The 26,615-nt window shown below is 43.0% G+C and overlaps 2 protein-coding genes across 5 annotated transcripts in view; one reads left to right on the top strand and one right to left on the bottom strand.

The window, feature by feature from the left end:
* The window catches only part of ATXN1 (ataxin 1), a 384,505-nt gene that overhangs the window by 22,251 nt on the left and 335,639 nt on the right, over positions 1-26,615 (top strand). Inside the window, exons 3-4 of one of the 4 annotated variants that reach the window (XM_063325863.1) lie at positions 12,349-12,447; positions 13,279-13,418. The exons of 1 other annotated variant lie outside the window; for it this stretch is intronic. The gene's annotated coding sequence lies outside the window, so the exon portion shown is untranslated. Of the gene's footprint in view, positions 1-11,860; positions 12,448-13,139; positions 13,419-26,615 lie in introns of those variants that run through there. 2 more of the 4 variants (XM_063325862.1, XM_063325857.1) reach the window with 2 other exon arrangements.
* On the bottom strand, positions 13,412-21,447 carry STMND1 (stathmin domain containing 1). The gene is made up of 4 exons (XM_063325883.1): positions 21,314-21,447; positions 20,251-20,422; positions 17,910-18,064; positions 13,412-14,217 (listed from the first exon to the last, which is right to left on the bottom strand). The coding sequence occupies exons 1-4, from the start codon at positions 21,395-21,397 to the stop codon at positions 14,104-14,106; spliced, it is 525 nt and encodes a 174-aa protein (XP_063181953.1). The 5' UTR covers positions 21,398-21,447; the 3' UTR covers positions 13,412-14,103.

Below are 26,615 nucleotides of genomic sequence, written 5' to 3'. Positions count from 1 at the left end.
TGCTGGCAGTTAGCAAGTGCAGTGATTTCAACACAGATGAGAGAAGAGAGGACAAAGAAAGAATATGCTTAGAGCATCCCTTTCACTATGAACCTATGGGCCAGCTGGAGTGTTTACAAAGCTCTAAGGCCAGCCAGCAGGGAGTTGCAATAATCTAATTTTAATTATGTGACAAAAGCATGAAGAATCATTTCAAGGGCTAACAGAGGAAAATGGTTGCAGCCTGCCAATATTCCTTAGATGGTAAAAGAAGACAAGTTAACTCACAGAATTTAGTTGTTTCTCAAAAGACTAAATGGGATCTATCACAGCTCCCAGCCTGTTGTTGTTAGAGAACAAACTGTTTGCCAGAAAAAGGCTTTAGATGTTAAGAAAGTTCCCAAGAGGCATCTAGGCAGAACAGCAATACCTACGCTCCTCTTCTTAAATAAAAGATGTACTCTACTGGTGAGAAAACAAACTCCCATAATCATATTAAACTGGCTAATATGAAATGCAGAGTGTATAAGTTGCTAGGTATACATTGACAGACTTTCAGTCCCAGTTCTCCAGCATCACAGCCTTCTGGCAGGATCACAGTAATAAAACAGCTGTTTTGCTGTCCCAAAGCAAAGCACAGTTAATAACAGGAAAGGAGAGGGAAAGAGAAGGGAAGGGAGGGAGAGGGAAAGGAAGGGAAGGGAAGGGAAAAGGGAAGGGAAGGGAAAAGGGAAAAGGGAAGGAAAGGGAAAAGGGAAGGGAAGGAAAGGGAAAAAGGAAGGGAAGGGAAAAAGGAAGGGAAGGGAAGGGAAGGGAAGGGAAGGGAAGGGAAGGGAAGGGAAGGGAAGGGAAGGGAAGGGAAGGGAAGGGAAGGGAAGGGAAGGGAAGGGAAGGGAAGGGAAGGGAAGGGAAGGGAAGGGAAGGGAAGGGAAGGGAAGGGGCAAAGTTCAAATCCTCCTGCTTTGCACACATCCCAGCCTTCTGGCAGAAAAGGAGTGTTGTCTCCTGACAGTAACATAACAGAGCTCACAGCAAGAAGCCAAATCATTCTGACTCCATTGAGTAGAAGACCATAGTGAAAACATGGGGAAAGGAGTTGCATTTCATGCTACCATAAGATGAATCCATAGGTTCTTATTTTAGGATGTTCTTCTTCTTCTTTATGGCTGCATTGAGTCCAAACTTTTCTTATTGCTTGAGACATCCTAGTAGTGAACAAAATTTCAGTCTTTTGCAAAGGCGTTATTGGAAATGCTACATTTTCAAGCAATCCCCATTCAATAATTTAACAGTCACTGGGGCTTCATGGGAACTTTCACATGATAGCACAGTTTGTTTCAGAGCCTGGTGATGCGCTGGAGGTATTCTCCTTGCCACAGCATCACTTTGCTACATAGGATGCTAAAATGTCCAGGTAGGCTGGTTTAGCTTCTGCTCTTCATTATTCTGTTAAGTGAAATAACACACTGCTAAATAAGTGCATGGCTTTCAAGTTCATGAAATGTTAACCTTGATCTCCATATATGAAATCTTTAGTTAAGGTACCTTTTCATAATTCAGAGCAATTATCCTTTGAAATAGGAGCACGCTCCCATAATATGTGTATGTTAAGCAAACACAGAGCATGGTGTTTGTAGTCACTGTTTTGGCATAGTCCTGTTTACATCTGGGTGTGCAATTCTGCAGAGAGAGTGTATCATGGAAATAGGATTTGTCTCCCGAGTAGCCAGTGGAAAAGCATGTGAAAGTGGTGTAATGTTCATTGTGCAAGTCCTCAAAATTAGTGAAGTTCTCTTCGTAGCATCAGTTAGGTCTCTCTGTAGAGTGGCTTTGTAATGAAAGCCTCTGCACAAGTACAAATGACTATTAATAAGGTATTATACAAATCATTATTAACAAAGTAACAAACTTAAAACTTTTCTCTGCTAACATCCTATACTCCGCTCTTCTTTCAAATGGTCTCAGTGATCATTACTCAACTGAACCTCAGAGTAATTATTCTCAACAACATTGCCAGCAGATATTGCCATCTGCAAGTTGGCTTTCCCCATTACGTGACAGTGATGTTCTCATTCTTGATCAACACTGTCATTCAGATTTGCATAACTTGAGGTGTTTTTCTGTGAATTTAGCCACTCTTGCATGGGATTTTCTTCCAACACCAAGTGCTTTTGGCTCAGGTTAGTAGTGCCTTTTTGCATTTCTCTGGAGTAGGATTTAAGGTGTGATGTTAGCATTCCTCTGCATATTTTCAAACTTTCCCTGGCCCAGGTTTTAACGCAGACATCTTGCATACACTTTGAAAATATGTCTGCTGTCACATGTTAACGTGTACTGCCATCACACCTTGAATCAGGGCCAACTTCAGGCACAGATAAAGGAGGCAATCTCCTGTTGCCAGTAGTCTGTGCTCCTCAGTGACTGCCTATGGTACCTCTGCTAGGGGAGGTGAGAATGAGCTATTTGACCACTATACGCTGCCTGAGCATCAGTTCTTGTTACCAATGACTGAAGGTGTCAGGGCAAGAAAGGGAACAAGGTGAATGAAGCAATAATTACTGTTGTGAGGGCTGGGAATGGTTCTTCCTTGCAGCCAAAGTCATGGATGCATCTCGAGAGAGATGCTAATGGGGCTATCGAGAGAGACTTAGCATGATGCTACATTGGGTCTTAAAATGTAAAATAAATTGCTTTTGCAGCCAGACAACAACCCTTAGCCTGCTGATGCTTGAATTCAGCTAACTAAGAGTTTTACGTGGGTAAACGAAACTTTTTTTTTTTTTGTGAGTCCTTCTAAGCAAGCTGTAAGGTGTTCCTGCCTCTTTGGACCATTTGGTAGGCAGAATGTCAGACTGATGAATTCATTGGACAAACTGAGGAAGCGCGTTAGAAAAGGGAGAGTGGGGAAAAAAATTTAGAGAAGAATTTGGGGGTACCGACAGCTTTCTGATGATATAGGTGTTTGTATAAAGGTTTATGCCTACCTGCTGACATGAATAATTCTTCAAATAGCTCTCAAGTAATTGTTTTATACTCTACTGTTATTTTCTTAGTAATCTGGTGAGGGACATCTGCAGTTTCTGGAAAACTGCAGCCATTTGCCATGAAATTGGCAAACTAGGGTAGATTTTGATAAATAGTCCAGAGGCAAAAAAACAAGGAAAGGTGAGGCCTCAGAACAAGTGTAATTTGTTTAATTTTTCATTTTAAAAGTGACCCTCTTACATTTTTATGATGAGGTTTAAAATGTAGGGTCTTGAAGCGAGATTGAATAACTCCATATCTAACCCACAGGATTTTTTTTTCATTTATTCAATGCAGAGCCCAAAGTGAAAAGTCCATTATTCAATCAGCTCCAAAGGGTGTGAGTTTCAGAAGCCAGAACAGGGAACTGAGATGGGAGAGCAGGGCAGAGTGGAGCGAGTGATAAGCTCAGCATTAGCTGTTGGTTGACATTACAAAGATTGTTTTTGTCAGGGGAAGAGGTGGAAATATCCTTTCTCCTTCTCTATTTTTTTGGTCTTTAAAGAAAGCTGAAGTTCACCGTGCACATTCCCAAATGCTTAAAAGCTTTATAGATCAGCGCTCCCCTCTCCCTCCGAGTTACCTTAAGAATCATGAGGCTGTTTTCTGACAATATGCTTTTTCCCCTCCAACACGATAACCTTTTCTCCAACTGGGAAAAGGTCTGGAACCCAAAACAGATACCTTAAGAAAGCTTCTCCCTCTTCACGCACACTTTGAGTTCTCTAAAATCAGGGATGCTTTACATTGGGAATCTTCAAACACCAAGGCAGGCCAGAGTCTTTGTGGACTGCCAGCTGTGTACCACAGAGCTGTGGGATTTCTGTAAGGCAGACAAGGTGCAACGTACCACAGTTAAATAAAAAGGTCTTCTTTTGGTTTATGTTGGCTGAAGCCCTCAGCAGTCAAATGGCTAGTGGAATACTGTGGAATTATAGATCCTTAGTGAAAATCTTCAAAAAGCGTAAATATTGCTTAAAACTTTCAGACAAAGAAGAATGTACAAACATCTAAGAATATATCTAAGAATGTGGCCACCGGTTATAGATCAGCATTACTTGTACTGAATCCAAAGTATCTTGTAATATAGCCTAACGTTTCAGTCCTACACAAGGCACACCTGCATCTTTACGAAGTACTGACCTGCAGTCAGCTTGACAGCTCAGATTCCAACCGGGCTATCTGGTAACTTCATGGATTGAATATAAGCAAGGAAAGAGTCCAGAAGTTTGCCCGCTGCTCCATCTAGTGCTTGTGTTCAGTATCCTGTAGGAAGTATCTTTTTCTTCTGAATACTGATATTCTAGGAGAGGCATGGATACACCAAGGAGCAGCTTAATTGCTGGAGAGCACTTGTAGTCCACTGACTTCCTAGCTCATGAGGGCTATCCATTAGATATCCATTAGATCCATGAGGGCTTATCCATTCTCTTTTACTGGCCTCCCTTTTTTTGCCCGACAGCCTGCTGTAGCGACCAAGTGTTCCCAAAAAATGGCTGAACTGCCTTTGCAAAGAGGTCATCTTCCAGGAACTCTTACAGAAAAAAAGTACATAAAGCATGAGACTTCTCAATCGCTACAGCTGTTGTGATAAAAACACAGTATTTGCGTCAAGCAGATTGTCTCCAGTTTAATGAATTTTTTATCTAATATGACTGTTTATTAACTAAAATAGCTCATTTCTACCAGGTAAGTAGAAAATCATGGGATAATTAAGTATTTTAGCAGTGTACTCAAAGACATATGATATAGAGGATAGAAGACGGAATATTACACTAGTCAGAAGGGTGAGGAAAACATAGTTTCAGGCAGACTGTGCCCGGTCTAGTAATTTAAACAGTGTCAGGGAAGGTTTCTGAATATAAACTAAATTGTCCTAAATTCAGTTGTCAGAACAGTTTCTGGTAGTTGTTATATTGGCCAGCTACCACTTTCCCTGGCAGCTCCCAGGCACAATCCAGAAGATACTCTGGATCAAGGACCATTTAATAGGATGGATGTTGGCATTCCATACCACATCACCCCAGGCATGTTTAATTTCCCAGAGTAGATGAAGTCACAGTGTAACACAGCGTGTTACTGAGATCTTTGATCCCACGTAGTCCTGGCCTGAGGGCTTTGTCTCTGTAACTCCAACTGCAATAGCTTGTGTTTCTAGCTTTAGGCATCCAGGGATTACATCCAGGAAAGGTAATGGCTCTCACAGCTAGGTGAGAGTACAACTTCAGAAGGAAGTTTTTAGCGTTTAGCAGGACTTTCTACAGTTTGCAATTCTGCAGCTGGATCTTACTCATTTGATTTTTAAGTAAGACTCTAGTCCAAGCAGCTCTCAGAGATGCCACGGACAATAATCATCAACTTCCATATCACTAGCTGGCTTTAGTATCCTCTGGAATATAAATAGGCTCAAAGTAATGGAAGCAATCATATCAGCATAGTAGCCAGGCACTACATATTGCCACAGCACACTAAATACTCTCATATGGAGCAGAGAAAATTTTCCTTGTGCTGTCTTTGTAAATCTTTTTCTGAATTTATTTATGTTTCCCTTATTCATTTTCTTTCTTCCACTTTCCTCTCCTCCAAAACAAAACACTTCTTATGCTAAAACTGCCAGAGAGGAAGAATGGATCTAGCACCCGCCAGAGGTGTTCAAATATTAAAAATAAGAGATGGCCCGTTGAAGACAAAGCCCAGAAGGACGAAGAGAAAACAGAACATCAGTGAAACTGGGAAGTGCTGTTAGAGGGCAAGTCCATTTTGCCGTTTATAAATCAGTCAGGTCTTTATTTCAGAACAAATCACTCCACAGAATAAAATCCCAGGCAGAAGGGTTAATGGGGTAGCTGTGAGCGAGGGCACGCAGGGGTCACACACCCGGGTAGGACATTCGAGCTCTTCTCTGTCCTCACCCTCACAAGATAACGTCTATCAGCTGGAAACACATCTCCAGAGCTGGCTGCTTCATGGTAAGGAGAGGCTGTGACCAGAGATTATGTATGATATCTCAAAATCTTGGCAGGAGAGATCCATTAATATCCCTGACAAGATCTCTTTATTCCATCCCTTCCTAATCTGCCAGACAACAGGAAAAGAGAGGGAATTCAATGTGCTAAATTGAATTCATGCTGTGTGTGATTTATACTGGTTTTACTTTATAAAAGTTTCGTCTTTGTTTTATCAAATGCTTCGTGGTTGTTTGGTTTGATTTTTTTTTTTTCCAAAAGGAGGAGGGAAATATTTTTGTTATTCCCATTCTGGGAGGGGTTGCACAACAGAGACTTTTCTATCCTAAAGCATTCCAGTATCCAGCCCTCTCTCCTCTTTAATCCTTCCCTCTCCCTATGCCCCCAAACTTCCCCTTGTGCATTAGGACCTAGGAATCTTCTGCCAATTGGGATTTCTTCAGCAGGTGCTTATACAGTCACTGAAGTCTCTTTTCAGTACTTGCTGATCCTGTGCACAGAGATCCATGATCTCTGTGATCAAGAGAAATCATGGTTTCTCCTGATGTGCTGCCTGAAATAAGAACTTACTGGCTCCTCAAAGGAAACCAGGACTTCTGACAGCACTTGAAAAGCAGCCGAGTTGTTTTGAAATGTAAAATTAACGTAGAAAAACAAAGGGAGGTTGAAGGCCCCTGATTTAGTTTTTTCATTTAAGATCCCTCTGTACCCTTAGTACCACACTCAGTAATTAAATGTAACGTTCTGTATATATATGAGGTCAGATGACATTATTTAATGGCCCTTCCTGGCATACGGCTTCCTGAATTCGTGCCAAAGCATTGCGTTGTGTAGCACAATTTCATCCCCACCATCTAGTAATTTGGCTTGGTCTGAGGTACATTGACCAAGGCAGGCAGCTGAAGCAGCGCTTAAATAAAGCTCTAAGGACTGAATTTAGTTTCATCACGGCAGATAATATTAAAAGAGTGCATAGAGCAAATTAGGAAACAATGCAACTTCACAAGAGAGAGCTCCCGAGAGCTGCCTCTGCTGGCCCAGCGCTACGGGCTGCTCATAAAGCAGAGACTTACGCAAGATACAACCATTTGGATGTTGAGGTCAAACACCTCAAAATCAGAGAGATCTCAGTTCCTGCCAGCTGCTCCTGTCTATTGAATATTAGGGACTTATTTGAGAATGCTCCTCTTGGTCAAGGTGTGTATTTTGATGTAGGTCATAGTGGTCAACTGTGTCTTGTTTTTTGTGAGAAAGCTGTTTGTCCCAGATGTTCACACACTGCCTTGAAATGGGAGGATTTTGGGGATCTAGCAAGGACCAACAAGGGCCGATATTTTAAATGGAACATTCTTCTTCAGCGTATAGAGAACTGCAGTGCAGCAAGGACAGGATCAGGAGAAGTGACTCCCCTGCATGCTGGAGAGAAGGCGAACTGGGCCAGAAAGGAGACCAGTGTCAGAGGAACAGATGAACAACATGAGGAAGGCAAGAGAAAGGTACAAAATCAGATGCTAGGGGAGAAGAAACGCAGACTGATGAAGGGAGCAGCTCTGACCATGTCACACAGGGAGCTCCAGCAGCACTCTTACCTGCCCAAGAACGAGCTCAATGGACAAACGTGGGTGTCAGCCTCACGCAAAGGGGCCTGACCCTGCACACTCACACCAGCACAAAATCCATGCTACTGCTTTTCCTTCAGATAGATACAAACCCCCATCAGAGCAAAACCTGGCCCTGATCCATTGATTATTTTGAATATTTCTTTCCTTTCCTTTTGAATATTTCTTTCCTTTCCTTTGAACTCTTCATCTCACCGTCACATTGTCCTTCAATAGAGGTGTTTTGTACAGGAGAATGCTGGAAGGGAGATGGCTGGTATTGCTTCACGTGGTAGAGTTGTCTTTGTAGTAAGAGAAAAAGCAAACTGATAGTATATGCGTAATTTTTACTTCCCTTTAACTTGTCTTTCTGTATTCCTGGAACTCTTATTTTTCCCCTTGCTTTTCTTCCTAGTGACAGCATGAACAAATAGTTATTCACGTCTCTCTTTTAGCTAAGTATCTTAGGAAACTGTGACTGAAACGGACGGTAGCATAAATATTGTGTGTGCGATATATTCTCCCTTCCTGTTCAAAAACTCGTGGGGGAAAAAAAAAAGGGGGGGGGGGCGGTCAGAAATAAATATCTAACCTCTCCGCTGGCGGTGTCGGAACAGGCGGTCAGGAGCCTGCGGACCGACCCCGGGAGATGGAGCGGCTGGGGACCGGCTCCTCCGCGTCCCGTTTATCCCCGGGGGAGGCGGCTTTTGCCTGAGCTTTGTGCTCCAGCCCGGGAGAGGCGTGGAGGGAAGGACGGGGAGCCCGGGGAGGGGAGTTTGTCGGCCCCGGGAGTTTCGGGGGAGTTCGGCGGGTCAGGGTGACACCTGCTGGGGGCGGAGAGGGACGGGGCGAGCCCGGCGCCACCGGGAGGCTGCTTCCCTCTGCCCTCGGCTCCTCGGCCGGGTCGGGGGGTGTCTGCTGGGGATGGCCACGCCATGCCGGGAGTTATACCCGGCTCGCAAGAGACGAGGTGTCCTGCATGGACCGGGAGGAAGGTGAGGCTGGCTGGGGGTTGAAGATGCAGAAGCAGTGCCTGGGTCGAGGGAGGTGATTCTCCCCGCTCTGCGCTGCTCTCGTGGGACCCCACCTGGAGTACTGAGTCCAGCTCTGGAGCCGCCAGCGTAAGAAGGACACGGAGCTGTTGGAGCGAGTCCAGAGGAGGGCCACGAAGATGATGATGAGAGGGCTGGAGCACCTCTCCTATGAAGACAGGCTGAGATTTGGAGTTGTTCAGCCTGGAGAAGAGAAGGCTCTGGGGAGACCTTATAGCGGCCTTCCAGTATCTGAAGGGTGCCTATAAGAATGCTGGAGGACTTTTTACAAGGGCATGTAGTGATAGAATGAGGGGTTATGGCTTCAAACTGGAAGAGAGTAGATTTAGGTTAGATATTAGGAAGAAATTTTTCACTCTGAGGGTGGTGAGACACTGGAACAGGTTGCCCAGCAAAGTTGTGGAGGCCCCATCTCTGGAGGTGTTCAAGGCCAGGCTGGATGGGGCTTTGAGCAGCCTGGTCTAGTGGGAGGTGTCCCTGCCCATGGCAGGGGGTTGGAACTAGATGATCTTTATGGTCCCTTCCAACCTAAACCATTCTATGAATGGGAAGATACCGAGAACGCCGGTGAGGCCACCAACCTGCATCCATTGGCACCCCATGGGTGAGCTACCCCTTGTGCTTCCTCTGGCAGGCAGCACACAGGCCTGGCACGTTTTGTGCTGGAACTCCAGCAAAATCCTGGGGGAAATCCCTGTGACAGGGAGAGGCAAGAGCAGCAGGCATGCTGCAGAAAGCCCTACACTCAAAGGCGTTTGACTAGGTGTTACAGCATCGTACTCTGACCATTTCTTCATTGTGTGAACAGGAGGCTCCAAAATGCCTCCCTTCGCATATTACCTGAGACAAGGGCTCATTGCCTCTCACAAAGATATCTGAGGGGTTTAGAGCAGGGGCTGAGAAGTCCCTGAATGCCAAGGGTACGAATCATATAGCTTGCACATAACCTGAGCACTAGTCATCCCAGCGCTTGCCATGCTCAGATGTCCGTAGCTCTGGCTCTGTTCACCCAGTTGCTCAGCCAGTTCAAGTTCAGTTTCAGAAAGTGGCTGCCCTCCGGTGAAGCTCAAGGGTGCAAATTCAAGCAAACCACTCTTATGGAAATAGGTCCATGATGGTTTTAAATGTCTGAGGAGAGCAAGCCCTGACTGGCGTGGCCTACGGAGATGCCTCTGCCTCCCTTCCTCTCTCTGCCTTAGTATGGGAGAAAAAGCATCTTTGCTCAAGTGACCCTTGCGTAGGCTTGTGTGTCTCTCTCCCTCCATTCATGGCTAGCAGAGAGAGATCAGTGCTGACAGGGAGACTGGTGCTCTCTTGCACAGTTGCTATGGTGCTGCGGGCTCCTTCTGCCTACCTGTTGCCTTTTCCAGATCTGTCAAGGGACAAGGATTAGTGCAAATGTGGCTGTGACACAAGTCAGTGGTGCCTGGTCGTGGGCACTGCTGAGCTGTGCGCGAAGGTCTTTGGTAGGAGACCTAGCAGTCAAACAGGAGAACGTTAAATACTTGAAGGCATTTTAAAAGCAGACACCTGTCACCTACTGGCTGCCCTGCTTCTTTTTTGTGCAAGCAGTTAGCCATGGCTAGGAGTCCTGCAGTTGTCAGCTGTATCTCAGTGTAATTTTATACACAGGAAGATTCACAACGTCCTGTTCCTTTGAACTCAGGCGAAACAGCAGACTGTTCCTTTGCTCAGAAATGTACCTTTGTTCTCCCTGCTTAGCTATTCTCTTACGCATCAAGAGAGAAGTCCAACATCCACTGAGGGTAACGGAAAAACATGGTTGGTTTTCAATGGGAGTTAGGTCAGTGTTCAGATAAATACACAATTCAGTAAGGCAGGCTTTAACTGCTTCTCATATTAGTAATACAAACATTAGTTTACCCAACAGAGAGATTCGATCTTTATTTTTAAATGATTTCCAAGTTCAGAAAAGATTTAAACTGTGTGCCCCACCAAGAGTTTGTATCTTCTATTGCAGAAAAAGGCTCACAAACTTACTGTACCAAAAAGTATGAAATTGTGGGTTTCAGCAGATCTTCCTGACAGAGGCAATAATTAAAGTTGTTGTGAACAACACGCATTTTTTCTGAGATTGCCTTCCACTGCTTGTACAGTGTTCAGCCTCTTCCAACAGGCATCCTAGAAAGACCCAGAATGTTACTCCCACTGGTCTAATGGTGGCACCCAGAAAACACAAGAACCCCTTGGCAAAGCATATACCAGGCTATCTGCGTTTCACACCCACCCTGCCCTGTGAGGTGGACATGGAAAAGGTGCCTGACCTAGGCTTAAACTCTAAGACGTGCTCAAGAGGAAGAATTGAGTGTTTCACTTCTGAAACAGGTCTGTCCCCTCCCCAAGTAAAGCTGACAAGCTAGACAGCATCACTTCTCGGCCCACCAGTTGAACTACACTGTGCCACAGCTTCATCTCCAGTCTCTGATTCTAGGCAGTTTTTCTAAGTAGACTGCTATTAGTCACCTTATTATGACACCTGCAAAAGCCCTCTATTTTCTTGTTGCCTTTTTCAGGGTATCTTTGCTGCATAGTTGGTTTGAGAGACAAGCAATCACGTCTGACAAACAGATGAGCCAGGCAGGAGCACATGAGTGGTCCTGTTGCAAAAAGGCACCTTTCCTGATGTTGTGCTTCTCTCTCTGTGTCACAAGGTGTCGTGGTTTTGGCCAAATTGGCCAATGGCCGGCAAGAGATGCTCCCCCCCACCCCCAGCCTCTCATGCACAGAGAAGAGGAGGAGAGATAAAGAGATTTACGAGTTTAGAAGAAACTAAACTACTTTAATAAAATATTAAGAATAAAATAAAAAGGAAAATAATTAAATAGATACAGTATATACAAAACCGTATTAAGCTCCCAGGATGACATCACCGTCAGGCACTGGGCAAGTCCCAGACTGGACCCAGCGATGGGTGGGAACCAGGTTCCAGAGTTGGAGTCAGGAACTTATCGGGCTTTGTGCTGCAGGGAGCTAAGATCCTTATCCATGAAATAGTGGAAGAAATGGCATTGGCTGTGGACAGACCATCGTTTGTCCTTCTGAAACTCTGGGAAGGCACTGGGAGACTATTAGCACCTGAGTAACTTCACTGGACGGGGAGGCAAATTACTCTAACTTGTAGCAGTCTTATGGAGATAGATATATATATATATACACACACATATATATACACACACGAGTTTTTATTCCAAGCCTGGCCAGGTAGCCTTAGCTTAAAGTACCTAAGAGACAAAAGTCAGTGAACAGCCTAGGTTAACTCTGTGGTGAGAACATACCCTCAGATCTCTTACTTCTTCTATTTGCCAGATTGTGGGATGATTCTGAATCAGCTGAGTAAAGTGTCTCTGTTTCCTTAATTTTTTTTTTTTCTTTTTCCTGTTTTAATACTGTTCTTTCTGGGCAACACAGGGTGATTCTCAGGTTTTCTTCTCTATTGCTAATAGAGTTTTTTCACAAAACCTGCCAATTTGGCCAGGCCTGGAGCTCAGCTGAAAGAATAGGCTCTTTCTGATGAGCTGCCTTACTCAGCTCCTCAGGTGGGATCCCAGCTGCTCAGGAAACGAGATGAGCTCTTGCTCCTCCCCTTAGTGATTTCGTGCAAGTCTGGCAAGAGAAGAGGTAGTGGAAAGCTTTTTTCTTCCTTAGAATGACAAGGAGAACTACCACGAGACTGTAAAAATAGGGACTACCTTTTTGTCTGTTCTGCAGTGTCTGGCCTGTGATTTAAGAGAGGAGCCGTCCTGTGCTGCAGCTGAATTTCCTTGGCTTGGAAGGTGGAAAGGAAGAATGTGTTACCTGTAGCTGGAGGTAAGAAAGTAAAAAGCCAGCGTAGGAGCAGAGGTGAGCATGGTGCAGGACTGATGGGGAGGGAGGTGGGTAGAGCCTGTGGCCCAAATGGAAATGGGGATGGACATATTTAGAGATGGACCAGAACAGCGTGGCAGGGACGGTAGCAGGGAGAGCAGGAATGGCATGATTTCTCTACCTGCAGCTTGTGGAAGAGCCGGCTTTAGTAAATGCGTGCACGTTGGAGGTATGGCGCGGGGGATTCCAAAGTCAAAAGACTGACCATTCTGTAACAGAAACAGTCATCTCCTTCCATGGGGACAACCCACCTGTGCTTTGTATATCTCAGCCCATTAGTTGTTTTCTCTGTTGTAGTTTCAGTATTTGTTCTGTCCTTCCCTTGTATGCTGAATGCTTGTCAAACAGATGTTCTTGGGGCCTGTTGTCACCTTACTATCTGAAGCTTTCACCTCTTTGCTAGTTGCTGTGCACAGTAAGTTAAAAGCCTTACTTTTAGGGTCCCACCATGTTCTGCTACCCCAAATCCCTGCTGGTCGCAACTTTTTCCCTGCACAGTTTTGTGCCTTTCTATGTGTATGTAATGCCTTTCCCAACCTCCTGTTCCCTACTCCCTAGGGAAAGGATATCTTTTCATGGAGCCATCCAAAAAGTGAGCTAAATTTAATAATATTTAATAATAATAAAAAAAAATTTGATAGAATCATAATAACATGTAGATGCTGGAACTTAGTGACTGTCTGGTTACCAATTTGCATCTTCCTGGCTCTTCTCATTTGTTTTGTTACTTTCAATTAGTGTGTAACAATTAAGATTAGATACCATTTTTTGCAGGTGAGAGACGTAGCAGCAAGACTCAGCTGTGCTCCATGATAAATCATTCACTTATGCCCCAAAAAGACAGCTGCAAGGAGCAGAGCTATTCTTCACTTTTGCAAGACAGCTTAGATCCAGATTGCTTCATTGATGCAGCTGTAAGTTATCCGACTCGATGACGGAGTCCTCACTATAATTGTTTGTGGCTTCTACTGTGGCTATTTCCTTCAGCAGTACCCTTGGCTTGCCATCGAAAGGTGAGGGCTAAGGGGCGTTTGTACCTCCTTGACTTTCAAAACTTGGGCAGTCCTTTTCAGTCTGTTTACCTGTAATTTGGTGGAGAGTTGCTGGAAAAAATGTGATATGTTACGGCATTTTCTTCAGTTCCTCTTCCCTAACGTATAACAGAAAACCCCAATGCTTTGTAATGAGGGATGGAAGTAGATATGTGTCAAACACATACAGCAGTTCTTTCTATCTTTCCACCCAAATGTGATCTGAATGTTACTCCAGTTAGCACTGAATTTAGTCAACTTATTCTGGTGGTCGTGGAAGATGCATCTTTTGCTATAGGAGAAAAAAAAACAACAAACCTGTTCCAGAAGTTTCTTCTCTTATGCATATTTTAGAGTAATCTTCCAGGCTTTCCAGAAAAATAAACCTGGACTTCCAGCATCTATGAAATGAATATAGGACCCCCTGTGCTGATATTAATCAGGTTTTGGTAGTAGGTTGTACATAAACTGTATGCATTAGCTTGATTTATAAAAATTAGAGGGGTTTAGGTGATAAAGCAAACAGTGGAAAAGTACACAGCAGAATTAGATGACCTGTTTTTTTGCTTCAGCAGAAGTCTTCATTGTCCTTCGCTGTAAAATCATCCGCTTTCTTGTTTCCAAACTGAATTTTTTCCAGCATAGCTGGTGGCTTCTTCTGCGTCTTTTCCAGGGCGTCTCTCTGTAGAGACATTAAAAAATTTCAGCAGAGTGTATTTTGATGTTGGAGTGACACTCTGCTTCTTGCCTTCTGCTTTTTTCCTGTATGGAGGTGATGGACTGTGATACCGATGAAAGCATAGAAATAATGATGTGCTCGTAACCTCAGCGCCTGCTGATGAACGAGTGGTGTCTGCAGCGAGAATTCCCATTTTCTGCTGAGTAATGCATCGGTGAAGCTTGCGATGTTGCTGTACACCCAGCAGATGTGGGGATTTGGTAATGAGGCCCTAAGTATTTAGGGAAGTTACTTTATTACTGCTGAAGAGACTTAAGAATGATTTTGTTAGAGCTTCATAATCATGGTACTGCTGGCCTCTGCTGCATACAAATGAGCAGTCCAATGCAGCCCAGTCCTAAAGCTCCGCTGCTGACAGCAGCATTTACTCCCAGAAAGATGTGGTGATTATTTGATCAGTCAGGAGGCTGAATTCTACCATTTTCTGTATGATAAGCAGTTTTAGCAGTGTTAAACCCAAACTGAGGACCTGTGGTTGAAATAATCACTATCCTGTTACAAGTTTCCCGAGTTATCTGCTCCCCAGACTTTTGTTGCCATAAATAACTCTAGAAGTCAGGCCTCGCTGCCAGAAGTGTGAAGTGCTGCAAATAGTATAGAGTATGACTCATTTAGTGAGATGAAGGTGGAGCATGATTCAGTAGGAAGAAAACCGATATACAAAGGAGACGTTTTGAATACAGATGACACGCACAAAATCCGAACAAAGCCATGTTCAGTCATCATAAAAATGAAACAAAAGACTCTTTCAAAAGGAGAAAAGACACTCTTCTTTCTAATGACAAAGGCCATTCTAGCAAAAGCCCAAAGTGGGAAGGTATGACTGAATATGCCATTCCTTACCCATGATAAACTCTGGACTCCATAGGAAGAGATGAATGGAAAATTCTTCCCAATATGTCCAAATTAAACAGAGTATTCAGCAAGCAGGTTGCTTTCCAGATTGTTCTGTGTCTGTATAAGCTGAGAAAAGAACTTAGCTTTGAGCTAAACAGTATTGAGAGATCAAGAGTCCTCAAAGCTTCAAGAAATTCACATTAAAAGCAATGGAAACGCTAAAATAATAACTTGTGTGTGTCCCTTGTAAATGATAACCCATGATAAATGGATCAAATTCCCATAGACCACTCTGAAACTACAGCTTTTGGTCCTTTTCCTTACCCTCTAGCTTACACACATTGGAGTGCCTTTAAAGGTAGACTTGGCGAAAAAAAGGTGCCCAATAGACTTTCTTACAGCTGCTTGTGGGCTAACAAACTAAAGTGTCAGGTACTGCCTATATTCAACTCCTGCTGCTTCTTGGGAGTAGGGGTGTTTATTAAGAGCTTAATGTAACTCTTTAGGGGTGAGAATTAAACTTTTTCACATTTGACATCAGCTAGAATATTTTTTTGAAGCACTGGAGGGAAAAAGAGCAGTTACTTCCCACCTCCCTTTCCCACCCCCCAAATGCTGAAACATAATCATACAAAGAAGCCTAGATACCTGTATCGTGGGTGGAAGCTCTGGCTCTGCTGGCATTTTTAGTAAAAGCCGTGGTTAAAATTGTAGAGACTGGCTTAGCCTGTGGCATGTATCGCTCTTCCTTGGCTTTGTTGCACTAGACCTGTAAAATGTCGCTCAAAAGTAGCGCTCCTTTAGAGCAGTAACACTTAAAACCAGGTATAATGGGGTGTTTTAACCTGTAGTGCTTGAAGTTCCGTGTTCGGGATAAAGTGAGGGATGGTCAAAAGACTGAAGGCTTCTAGCTTAGCTGTTTCACAGTGTTGGCAATGGCAAGAAATCCTGAGAAGACAGGTAATGCTGCCAAGGATTAAGGGATGCAGATACTTATACAGAGCAGAACTATGCACAGGAAAGGCGAGCTTTTGCAAGGATATCTCTACCTCCAATATTATTGTAAAAATAATCTCAGACTTGGTTGCACTAGTCTTTCGTAGTGAGCTGTGAGCCCACTTCTTCGTTGAACCTAGTGGTGGACTGAAACTCAGCGTAGAGTTTCATGCTTATTCTCAGCCAATTCCAAAATTTCAGCTGTGACTTTACCTGTGTGTTAATGCTCAAAATCCAGAGCTGCATGTTGTAATTTGGAATACGTCTGGGTAATAAACCTTTTCTACTGCATCTGTGTTCAGTGCATAAGTAATCTGCTGGATTTGAGCTCTAAGGGAATAAATCATTCTTACAGGAGGTAGCAAAGGCCAAATTTTCTATTGCTACTAAGGGAGAGCTAATAGTTAACAGCTAGTGATAGATTTATGTTTTCACTTGCAGGTTGCCCAGCAGTAGGCCCAGCTCAAATGCAAAATATCATTTGGAAAAGTTGGCTTTGTTAGTGAAAAGTACAAGGTTCATTTTTAAAAGCTGTACTGATTTTTAAGGGAGAAAAAAAAAAAAGGCGCCTTCCTCCTGTTGGGAGGATAGAAATTCTTTAAGGAGAAATAGCACAGACTGAGTTTCTGTCAATAAAAGAGTAGGTGTAATTTAATACCAGACAGCTTTTTAATACAGGAGGAAAAATAGAACAGACACTCGCCTATTTTATGAAGGGGGAAAAATACAAAAACCTGCCTGCAGTGTGTTACCTAAATTTAGCCAAAGAGGGGATAATCCTCTCAGAGACTCAAAAAGATCTGTCTGAGGTAAGTAAGGAAAGCCTGTGGAGATGCTGGGCTCGGAGACCCTCCAGCCCCGTTTTCCCAAGTGCCAGCAATAGGAAATGGGTTAGGCAGCATCAGTGGCCAGACTGTACAGTGGCATTTGCTCGTTTAGTCCTTCTTATGCAAGTTTCTGTTTGATCTTCAATAACGTAAATGGCCAAGGTTAGAGACTTGTGAATGGCTTGCCTCAAATGACAAAGCTACTCAGAATCATCCTTGGTTTAAGCTTTAATTGTTCCTGTGTCCAAGCAGAGGTGGTGGGATCATGCTTTGGGTGACACACATCTGCTAATGTGTTAAACTTCTTACAAACTCCCTGAATACCTTCTTCCTCCTGACATCTGTACTTGAAAACCTATCTGGAAGAGGCATCTAATCCTTAACATAATGTTTGGACAACAAAGAATAAGCTTGAATTCAGAAGCCAAAATAAACTTCAGGTTATGATTCAGAATGAAAAAACAGATGCTAGCTTCTTAGTCAAATACCAGTTCTGTAATTTTCTAAAAAAATCCATTTTGTAGTGGTTTCTTAGTCTGAGATCAACTGTGAATTGTAGATTTCTCATAAGTGTGAATATTTAGGATTTCTGAGGCCTTAATTTAAGTGTCATTATAAGCCCTGACAGCAGTATTTCTTCTAGTTTCGTAGACTTGAGAAACAAGTTTGTGGCATGTAACTTCCAGTGAGTTTTCCGAAAAGCAAGTACTGTCGTGTCTCCTTTGTCCCTATTTTAAACAAGCCCAAAAGCTGTAAGCATCTGAAAACTGCTGCCAGCTTCTTTTCTATTAACATCTCTGTAATACGGTTCTCTGATTAACTACTTGCTTCTGAAGTCTTAGAGAAGATACGCCTGGATGCTTCGCGTGTGCAGAGATTGAATCTCGGGGTTCTCACAGCAGAGAGCTGTAGCAGGGGCCCTGTAGCAGGAGTCAGAGCTGTAGCAGGGGTCCTGTCTCATATAATGACACTTACCTTGTTTTCATACATTTCTGCGGTCCTGGCAGTAGTACTTGGGCTCTTGATTATTCCCTGCATCCTCAGCTCCTCAAGAATGTCTGATGGTTTTTGCCTCTCTGTTTCCTGTAAGGGCCACGATTTACTGACAAACTTGCTGGTGAGCAGCGCATCTTCAAAAGATGAAAACATTAAAACTTGTAGAGCACTTGGCATTCAAACAAAACTTTGTGATAATACTTCCAGTGACAGAGTTTTTATCGAAGAGGTTACATACTGAGAACGTCCAGCAGAGAAGGCCCGCTTGAAGCTCTCTTCGCTGCTTAAACTTTGCAGTAAGCTTTTTGGTGGCTTGACAAACAGTGCAGGCACCTAGTTCAGTTTCTCACTGTAGTCAGTTGCGCCCAGAGGGGCACGTTCAGGAAAAGTGTGGAAGTGTGTGCTAAAGGCCTGAGAAGCCAATTTTTGAGCATGTTCCATAAAAAGGGTCCATACGGAAGCTCTTTACAATTCAAGTTCTCAAGGGTCCTCTGAGCTAGCCAGAGAAAGCCAGGCTGGGATGGGATAGTATAGGCCTACTAATAGGCCTTCTTGTAAAGATCACTGTGCTCTTCTGTTAAATGAACCCAAACTTTCACGTGCTTTCGTGGTCTATGATTTTTGTGGTAACAGCATTGCTACATTTGAGTCTGATCATAAGCATTCTAACACTTAATTATATATTTATAAACAGCAATGAAGAATAAAAACCAGATTATTTTGATAACCAAACAACCACTCAGAAGGGTTTCCACCTATTAGACATGAATAAACAACGAACAACTTCATTGCCAAGACCCATCAGGTTTTTCAGTCCTCAGTTGGCAGTTCTACCATCTGCCCAACCTCTGTTGGCAGAAGTTAGAGCTCTTGTATGAAGAATGCTTGGACCGAATCAAAATCGCAGTTATTTGATGTCTGCCAGTCTTTATAAGCAGGGGGGAGTATGGCAACGTTGGCTTATTTCTAAGTTGTAAAACAAAAATACAGAATATCTACCATCTTGTAGGAGCTGACTCCATACCTCTCCTAAAATAACAGAACCGGTCACACAAAAAGCACTGGGGTTCAGCTGTCAGTCAGCACACGTAAATGTTAGAAGCCAGTATACAGCAAAACATATCTTGGCAAAAAATAAAAGCATGATGAGTGGGCAACGTTGACAAGTGATGTGAATTTGTACTGATTTTTACTAATCTATTCATTCAGGAGAAAAATGTAGTTGAAATATTGTGGTGTGGTATGGTTTTTTTGTCTTGAAACAGAAGATTGAAGTGCGATTTAAAATTTTTTCTGTTTAGAAGTTTCCTGTGAAGTTATCTTTTCGGCAAGTGTGATGAAAAGGAGCTTGAAAGCAAATGAAACACTATATTTCAGAACAAGCAAATAATTTTGTTCGATATGAAATGAAATCCTTTCATCACGTCCTTCTGTGGCATTGGGAGTCAAGTCCTCTTTAATGAATAGCAAACACCAGTAATTATTCCTTTTGTGTTCAATTTGAAATATTGTATTACAACCCTTGTTTATACAAAGAGTAAACAACTACTGTAGATCTTCCATTTAGTGTGTTTGTGAAACGTAAGCTGTTCATGGCACTTGAAATATACAAGAGTTAAACTACAAAATTAGGGGGGTTGAATGTGCCAGAGATGGTGCTGCTTTTCCATTAGCAATTCTTACTACAATGGTATCCTGAGATTATAGAAAAGTTTGGGTTTACGTGTTCACTTGTACTCAAAAAAAAAAAAAGTAAAAACATTTGCAGCAGACCTTTGCTTATTGTCATGATGACTTCTGAAATGTTTGTAGCTTTCTCTATGTGATAACTGGCCCTGCAACTTTTGCGAACTTGCAGAATAACATAGTATTTACTTACTGTCTCTATCTGATGCTGGTCACGGGCATTGTATGGACCATTCCGTTGTAAAAAACACCTCACAGTAGCAGCAGACTGACAGGGTTCGTGTGGGCAATGCCTCTTCCCAGTGTGCTGTAATCCCAGTTAGAGAGGGCTACTTCTGGGGACAAGGCTGAGTTTGTGCTCTTGGTCTGTTCCAGGCTTCTGCCAGGAAAAATATCTACCCTGCTGCCTGTTCTGGTAGTGAGGGTTGAGTCATGCTGCAGAACATAATCATCAGCTAGGAAAAACCTTCTGCAACTATTGCATGGTTTTAAACCAGTGCTAAGAACTCAATCCTTGCTGCGTGGCAGCAGAATGTTTCTGGGTATAGAAGGTGGCTGTAGCAGTAGACTTTCAAGATTATTTGCTCCTGGGTCCCCATTTGTGGAGCTGGTAGGAACTTCAGTTAGTGTTTACCTGTGCTTTGTGCATTGCTGCTTTTCTGAGAAGATGTAAATCTTTCCTCATGGGAGTCTGCCTCACTGGTCTCATCTTCAAGTTTGTCTCCATCCTCTGAAGTGCCCCTTGGCCAAGCTGCCCCATCCTGTGAGGGGACAGCCTCTGTTCCAGCAATGCTGTCATTTTTAGTCTACAAGAAAATGGAGAAACAAATGAGAAAAGCTCCTTGGGCTTATAAACATTTAAGGTAGTATCTAAATAGTCTCGTAGAATCGGCAGCTTCAGAGGGGAGTGGAAGACAGAGGTGTTCCTCATATGTATCTATGTTCTGTCACAGGTGGATGTTGCTGGTGAGGAAAGGTCTCTTGTAGCATTTTGGAAAGGAAGCAATGACCTTAAACCTAAGTGTGTCCATAATGCCGTGGCCTGCACTGGAGTATTTTTTCAGCACTTTAAGTGCCTTCTGTATGTGGCTCATTGTTAGAAATTTAAAATTGTTTTAAATTAGCACTTGGTAAGGTGTTAACTTCTGCACCTTCTAAACAATAGCTTTGAACCTCCAAAGAATGCAGGATTAGAGTCTAGATGTATTCTTGTCTCTTCTCTGTATGTTTGGGCTTGAGCCAACTCAACTCTGCAAACTTCACAAAGTGGCTGTGCACGTTTATCCTAGAATATTTGCGCATATATACGAGCCCCCTGCCTCATAATAACTTTTTGAGGCAAACCCCACCTTGCTGCAGTGTTGTAATTCATCACTGGTGTGGGAGGTAGATGCCTCTAATCCTATCTTTAATGAGGCAAGTGAGACAGACTGTGAAAACACACTTTTCGGGTCCTGCAAAATCAGGTCATGTGCGTGGCCAAATGGTGTGAGTCCGCTTCCCCTATAGCGTTAAGGGTTGTATTAAGCTGAGTGAGTGATAGCACTTCTCTTAAAGAGCTCCCTGACAGATTCAGAGCTACCGTTAACACCAGCAAAACCATTTCTCTATATGTATATGTCCTTGTACACTCGCACAGACATAGAAGACATCTCCTAACATACTTTCTACAGAGTCTGTTTGGAAGAAGTCACTACCTGGCTTTTGGCTTCCTGGTTGTTCTGTAGCTCCTCAGAAGACAGCTGTGCGACAGCGACCCTGTTAGAAATATTGCAGCCCATGGTGAAACTGTGACCATCTGCTTCTTGCTGCAAATCCAGGGAGTAGGAATGCCCTAGTCTCTTCTTGGGAGCTTGGTTAGTCGTTATCACCATGGAGTCTAATTGTTGCCAGGGCCTGTTGCTACAATAAATAACACCACAGAAGGCTTTCTTCTTATGTCCTGGTGTACAGACGTCATCGTCTCTGCCCAGGCGCCCTCATCTGAAGTTGAGAGGGAATGGGTTTCTTCTGTGCAGCTTGGGATGTCGGTCTGAGCACAGCAAATCCCTGCAGGTCATGCAGGGGGTTAGTGAACCTCCTGTGGGAACTCAAGCAGAGACACTTGAGTATCTCCAGCCTCTTTTCCTTTTTCTTTTTTTCTTTTTTTTTTTTTTTTTTTAGGTCAACAAGATAGTGTCATGTAAAATACACACACATTTTAGTCTCTGTTTGGGTTTCTTCGGTATTCTTCAGCACCGTTAGCAATTGGAAAAGATCATTGCTGAATCTGGAATTCCAAGCCGCAAGGCAAGCTTTTAAATGGGGAGTAAATGGTAGTTCAGGCGACAGGGACAGGCTATGACTAGGGAAAATGTTTTAAGCATCCTTTGAGATCATTGTGCAATTTCTTGATAACTGTTTTGAGTCTGCCCACATCCTTAGAAGTAGATGTCTGTAGGAGATTTTAAAAAAAGAAAAAAATCAGCTACGGTTTATACTTTTAAGGGGTTGTTATAAAAGATACCAGAGCAATGTTAAGGCAGTGTTGTCAGTTGAAGATCATGTCTTGGGTCACTTGTGGTGAGATCATCAGCTGTTATAGTTAGAAGAAATAATTAATCTTTTTTCCACAGATATTCATGTGAAACAGATTCTTCATATGAAATTGAAAGAGTCAAAAAACCCAAGTAATTATTAATACCTGTGAGGAATTACTTTCTTTTTTTTTTTTAACTTCCTGAGAACTCGGTAACAAATGAATGTCAGTTTGTGACCTTGCCCTGATTCATAGTGGAAAACTTTCTGTAAAACTTGCCAAATTTCTTTTCCATATAGGAGAAATGGAGATGTTTACATGACTAATGTCTTCCAAGTAGTAAGGCTGGTGAATTTCCAGAATCAAATGAACCCCAACACTGAGACAGGGTGACTCCAGTCTAAGAGATCACTCTGGATGGATGGCTGCAGGCAGCCCCATGTGTGTTCCTCTTGTCTCCAGTCCAAATCCTCGGCTGGTCTGGTTGGAAAGCTGAATAAACTCATTTGCATGGCAGTGAGCCTAAAGTGATCTTCCCTGCCTCAGTGCGCCGCCTTTCACTGCGCAAAGCACAGCAGGAAGGTTGCTGTAGGGCTTCCAGGTTGTAGCCAGCATCTCCACCCAGCTCAGAGCATGCGTGTGCGTGACTGCTTCTATCTTCCTGCGCTGGCCGCCCAGTTTGCAGGTTGTATGTGATAATGCTGAAATAACGCGTGCTGCTTCGTGTACGGCAGAACATGACGTACGGGCTGAGCTTCTTGTTTGCATTCCTGATTAAATGCTTGCTGTGATGGTGCGGTTTGAAAACTTGTTTATAAGTAAATAATAGGCGGAGTTTTAATCCTTGCAAAAAGGTGACTTTTGTTTGTTCCTTCAAACACAAATAAGGTGATAAAATGGAAATTGAATGTCAGTTACCAAAGTAAGAAAATTGGCTAAATGTAAAATCGTAGGCTGTAGCATCATCAAAAACTGGATAAGCTTTATGATTTATGCTTTATAATTGATTATTGGCATATAGAAGAAAGACAAGTGATAGTTTGAAGAAATAAGAGCGCACAGGATGTAACAAGTTGCATGAAATTGGCCCTCATTCATATTTATGAAAAGAACCTTCTCAGATCTCGGTAGAATTTGCACTTAGAGCCTGATCTTTTAATATCTTATGCACATGATTAAACTGACGTGGTGAACAGTATGTTTTTGAACAATTGGAGCTACAGGCTTTCAAGATGCTGACGATAGAAATCTTCCTCTCATTTTAGCAGCTTTTCATCAATCTGTAAAATTAAGAGTGAGCAAGTTTCAGTACAGTCAAGACACCAGGATGTGTGGTGTTGGTTGAAAAATAGAAGATAGTTCTTCATAAATGCAAATACAGGATATTACTCTTTAAGGAAACCCATGGAAAACAGAGCCTATGTGAAGCACAACATTGAAAGGGGAGAGAAAGAGGAGCTGTGAGAAGGCTAGTAATGGTGGGAAGGGGAAAAAAAGTACAGGTCTTTTAATGCCTTGCCCTGTGAGAATGAAAACAAGAGCCAGTCTCAGGGATGTGCACACTGGAGAAAAATCTCTACAAAATCAGAAACAGCTGTTTTTATAATTGCTGGGTGTTATGTGGAGGAAATCGAAATGTACGTAGATTGGAAAATGAGCAAAGTTGTTTTCAAAACTCTTAAGAGCTTAAGCTGTTTGGTGGCTTGCAGGATGATTAGGAAAACTGAATGGGAGGTGGGACATGTTGGTGCCTACAGCCTTATCAGCTGTCTCTGATTTATGCTCCTAAATTAGTGAGCTGCTGCAGAGAGGTGAGAAAAAGGCTATCCGTGGAATGGCATTCCTGATACACAGCAGCACTTTGCTGGTCTCAGTAAGCGAAAGATTCCCACATAGTATCATCAGCTTGACATGTACGCAGATACAAAGCACTCTCCTAAGGCTTGGAGGCTGGCTGAAGTTATTAAGAAAACAAAGCTTGGCTGATTGGAAGGAGAGAGGCAAATTTCTGACATTTTTAGCCTGATGATATTCCTACTGACTTCAAACAATAGAAAGCGACAGGGTGGATTTTTCAGGGACTCTAAGCAGCCACATTTCTCTTTGAAAATAGGACTAAATAGTTGGGCAGCTACAGAGGAAGTGACTATTGGTGAGCACAAGTAGCTGCTTGGGAGAGAGTTTGAGGCCAAAGGGACTCTGAAAGACTGCAGCCCATACCGTGCCTGAAGAGGGAAAAGGGTGCCCGTTTTTCCCTTGTGCTCTGGTGACTCTTCCCCGGGGTGCTGCCATGGTCCCAAGGAGGAAACTGTCTGCTAGAGACATCGGTGATAGAGTTGGGGGGGAAAGATCTATCCCAGGAGATGGAGGCAGCAGCTGGGGCTGACTGGGGAGGCTGGTGGGTGTGCAAGACAAGAAATGAGCTGAGTTGTGGAGTGGGCAGAGGGAATGGACAGGGAGGGAGATGAGGAGGTTGGGCCTGGCTGCATAAGGTGGCTGGAAACCAGAGATGCTGAACACAGACTGAAACTGGGAAATCTTGCAACTGAAGTCAAAGCCTCTGCAGACCACGTGAGAACTGCTACACTTCAAAGACTGGTTGCTTAGCTAAATCAAAGTAGACTTTCACAGACAGCATTGTATAGTGCCTTCTCTCCCTGGGGTTTTCTTCTGTTCCCAACTTGAAATCTTACCTGCGTGGTAGTGGGTAAATTTGTCAGGACTTCCATCTCAGGCTCTTCCATGTGAAGCTCTAGGTACCTCACAGATGGGCTAAACAGCTTGCAGAGCTGGCCTTTAACGTGGCACTTGATTTTTGACATATAACTTAATATTTGTAAGACTGGGGAGGGGAAGATAGCTAAAGGGGAGCCGCTGACTGTGTGGCTGTAGTCAATGGAGAAGTGACTGTTGGCTGTGCAGCGCTAAACCAGCTCCATGGCTGTTTTGTGTGTGTGTGTGTTGTATTTCAGTGCCGCATGTGATCCAAATGCTGTACGTAATCTCTCCATGGTGACTGCACAGCATTTGTTTCTATTTAAGGAGCGAAAAGAGGTTTGGGTTTTCTGCCAGAATTCCCACTCAGGTAATTACACTTCTGCCTGCAGAATTTCCCTGTAGCTTCAATTGTAGTAGTCGTTCTTCACTCCCGCTCCTAAAAAGTGCAAACGCAGACCTGCTGCTGTGTTTTGGGAACGCAGCAGTGGTTGCTCTGCTGAGGCAAGTGAAGTGACCCTGCCATGCATCATTTATGCTAGATTTGCCCCTCGTAGCGTGCTGCATCCAATCATGCCGCTCTGCAGCGCTCGTCTCTCTGCGCCTGGCTTTGGCATAACAAGTTGGTCTTGCTAGTGATACTGCTAGATGATAGTGAGACAGCCAGCTGGAAGCCAATGAAAAGATGATTAAGAGCCAAGAGAAAACCATATGGAGAGAGAGGGATTTCTCTTTACAGAGTTATAAGTAAAAGTGTTTATGTCTTTCGATCCCACTAGCTGCTTTTTCCCCTTCTTTGCATCAGTTTTATGGGTGGGAAGTGGTTGCAGTTGATTAGCAAATTCTATCAAATCTCTTTAGCTAGAACAAATGTTGTAAACAGTCGATGTTTCAGGCAGCTCTGTCAGTACTAGAAATCAACATGCCAACATTGTAACAGTAATAACAAATATTGAATAGTTATTAGGCTAATTTAACTACAATATTAAATAGGATACCAACATTATATAAATAGTATTGTTTTGCAGAATAGGAGATATATTAAATGAAGGGTCTCTTGTCTCAAATTTAGATGTGGTGATTTTTTTTTTCCTGAACTTATGACAGCAGAGCTAATAAAGTGCAGTTCAGTCTGGAAAACACTTCTGCAGATGCTTAATTCTCTTTGAAGTCAAAGTAAACACAGGCCTTGTTCACTCAGAGCCCCATGCAGAGATTTAAAACAGAGGATGTCCAACATTAATAAGTTAAGACTCATCAAACATGGTGTAGATAGTAAACAGAGCCAAGACAATTGAAACAAATTATTGATTCATGGAATTTAGTCTGTCTTTTCACAGAATGTTCGCATGCAGATTGTGTTGCTGTTGAATACAGTTGTTATTCAGATTTACTAAATGAATGTTATGGTGAGTATGTGGGTTTAAAAAAAAAAATTCTGTTAACTAATTCTGTATAGTTCACATCCTCAAGACTCAAGCTGTTTCACATATGTTATTGTTTCAGTCTCCCTGACTGAATGGTATTCAAATGAATAGCACTGAATCCCTGCTTGAATCGGTATTAGGAGTGGGGGTGCTTAAAGTCTGTCTTTGGGGTTGCAAGTTTCTCAGGAACATCAGGTAGTTTAAGGAAAGCCTGACAAGTAGGAAATGAGAATTTTTGACAAAACCCAGTGTCTTCCTTCCTCTCCGGTAAAATCAAGCTAATTCCACTAGTTACTATTCCTAGAAAAGTCAGGTTCAGTGCTACTTAGTTGAGAGCAG

The sequence above is a fragment of the Chroicocephalus ridibundus genome, chromosome 2 (assembly GCF_963924245.1).
Source record: "Chroicocephalus ridibundus chromosome 2, bChrRid1.1, whole genome shotgun sequence".
Classification (NCBI taxonomy): Eukaryota; Metazoa; Chordata; class Aves; order Charadriiformes; family Laridae; genus Chroicocephalus; species Chroicocephalus ridibundus.
This window is presented reverse-complemented; position numbering and strand designations above follow the sequence as displayed.

What these genes read in the sequence shown, in the direction of transcription:
- STMND1 (XM_063325883.1), bottom strand. Translation starts at nt 21,397, where the DNA reads ATGGGCTGCAATATTTCTAACAGGGTCGCTGTCGCACAGCTGTCTTCT. An exon ending in CAGCAATGCACAAAGCACAG is followed by an intron (nt 18,065 to 20,250) that starts GTAAACACTAAC and finishes CATCTTTTGAAG; the next exon opens with ATGCGCTGCTCACCAGCAAG. An exon ending in CAGAAATGTATGAAAACAAG is followed by an intron (nt 14,218 to 17,909) that starts GTAAGTGTCATT and finishes ATGTCTCTACAG; the next exon opens with AGAGACGCCCTGGAAAAGAC.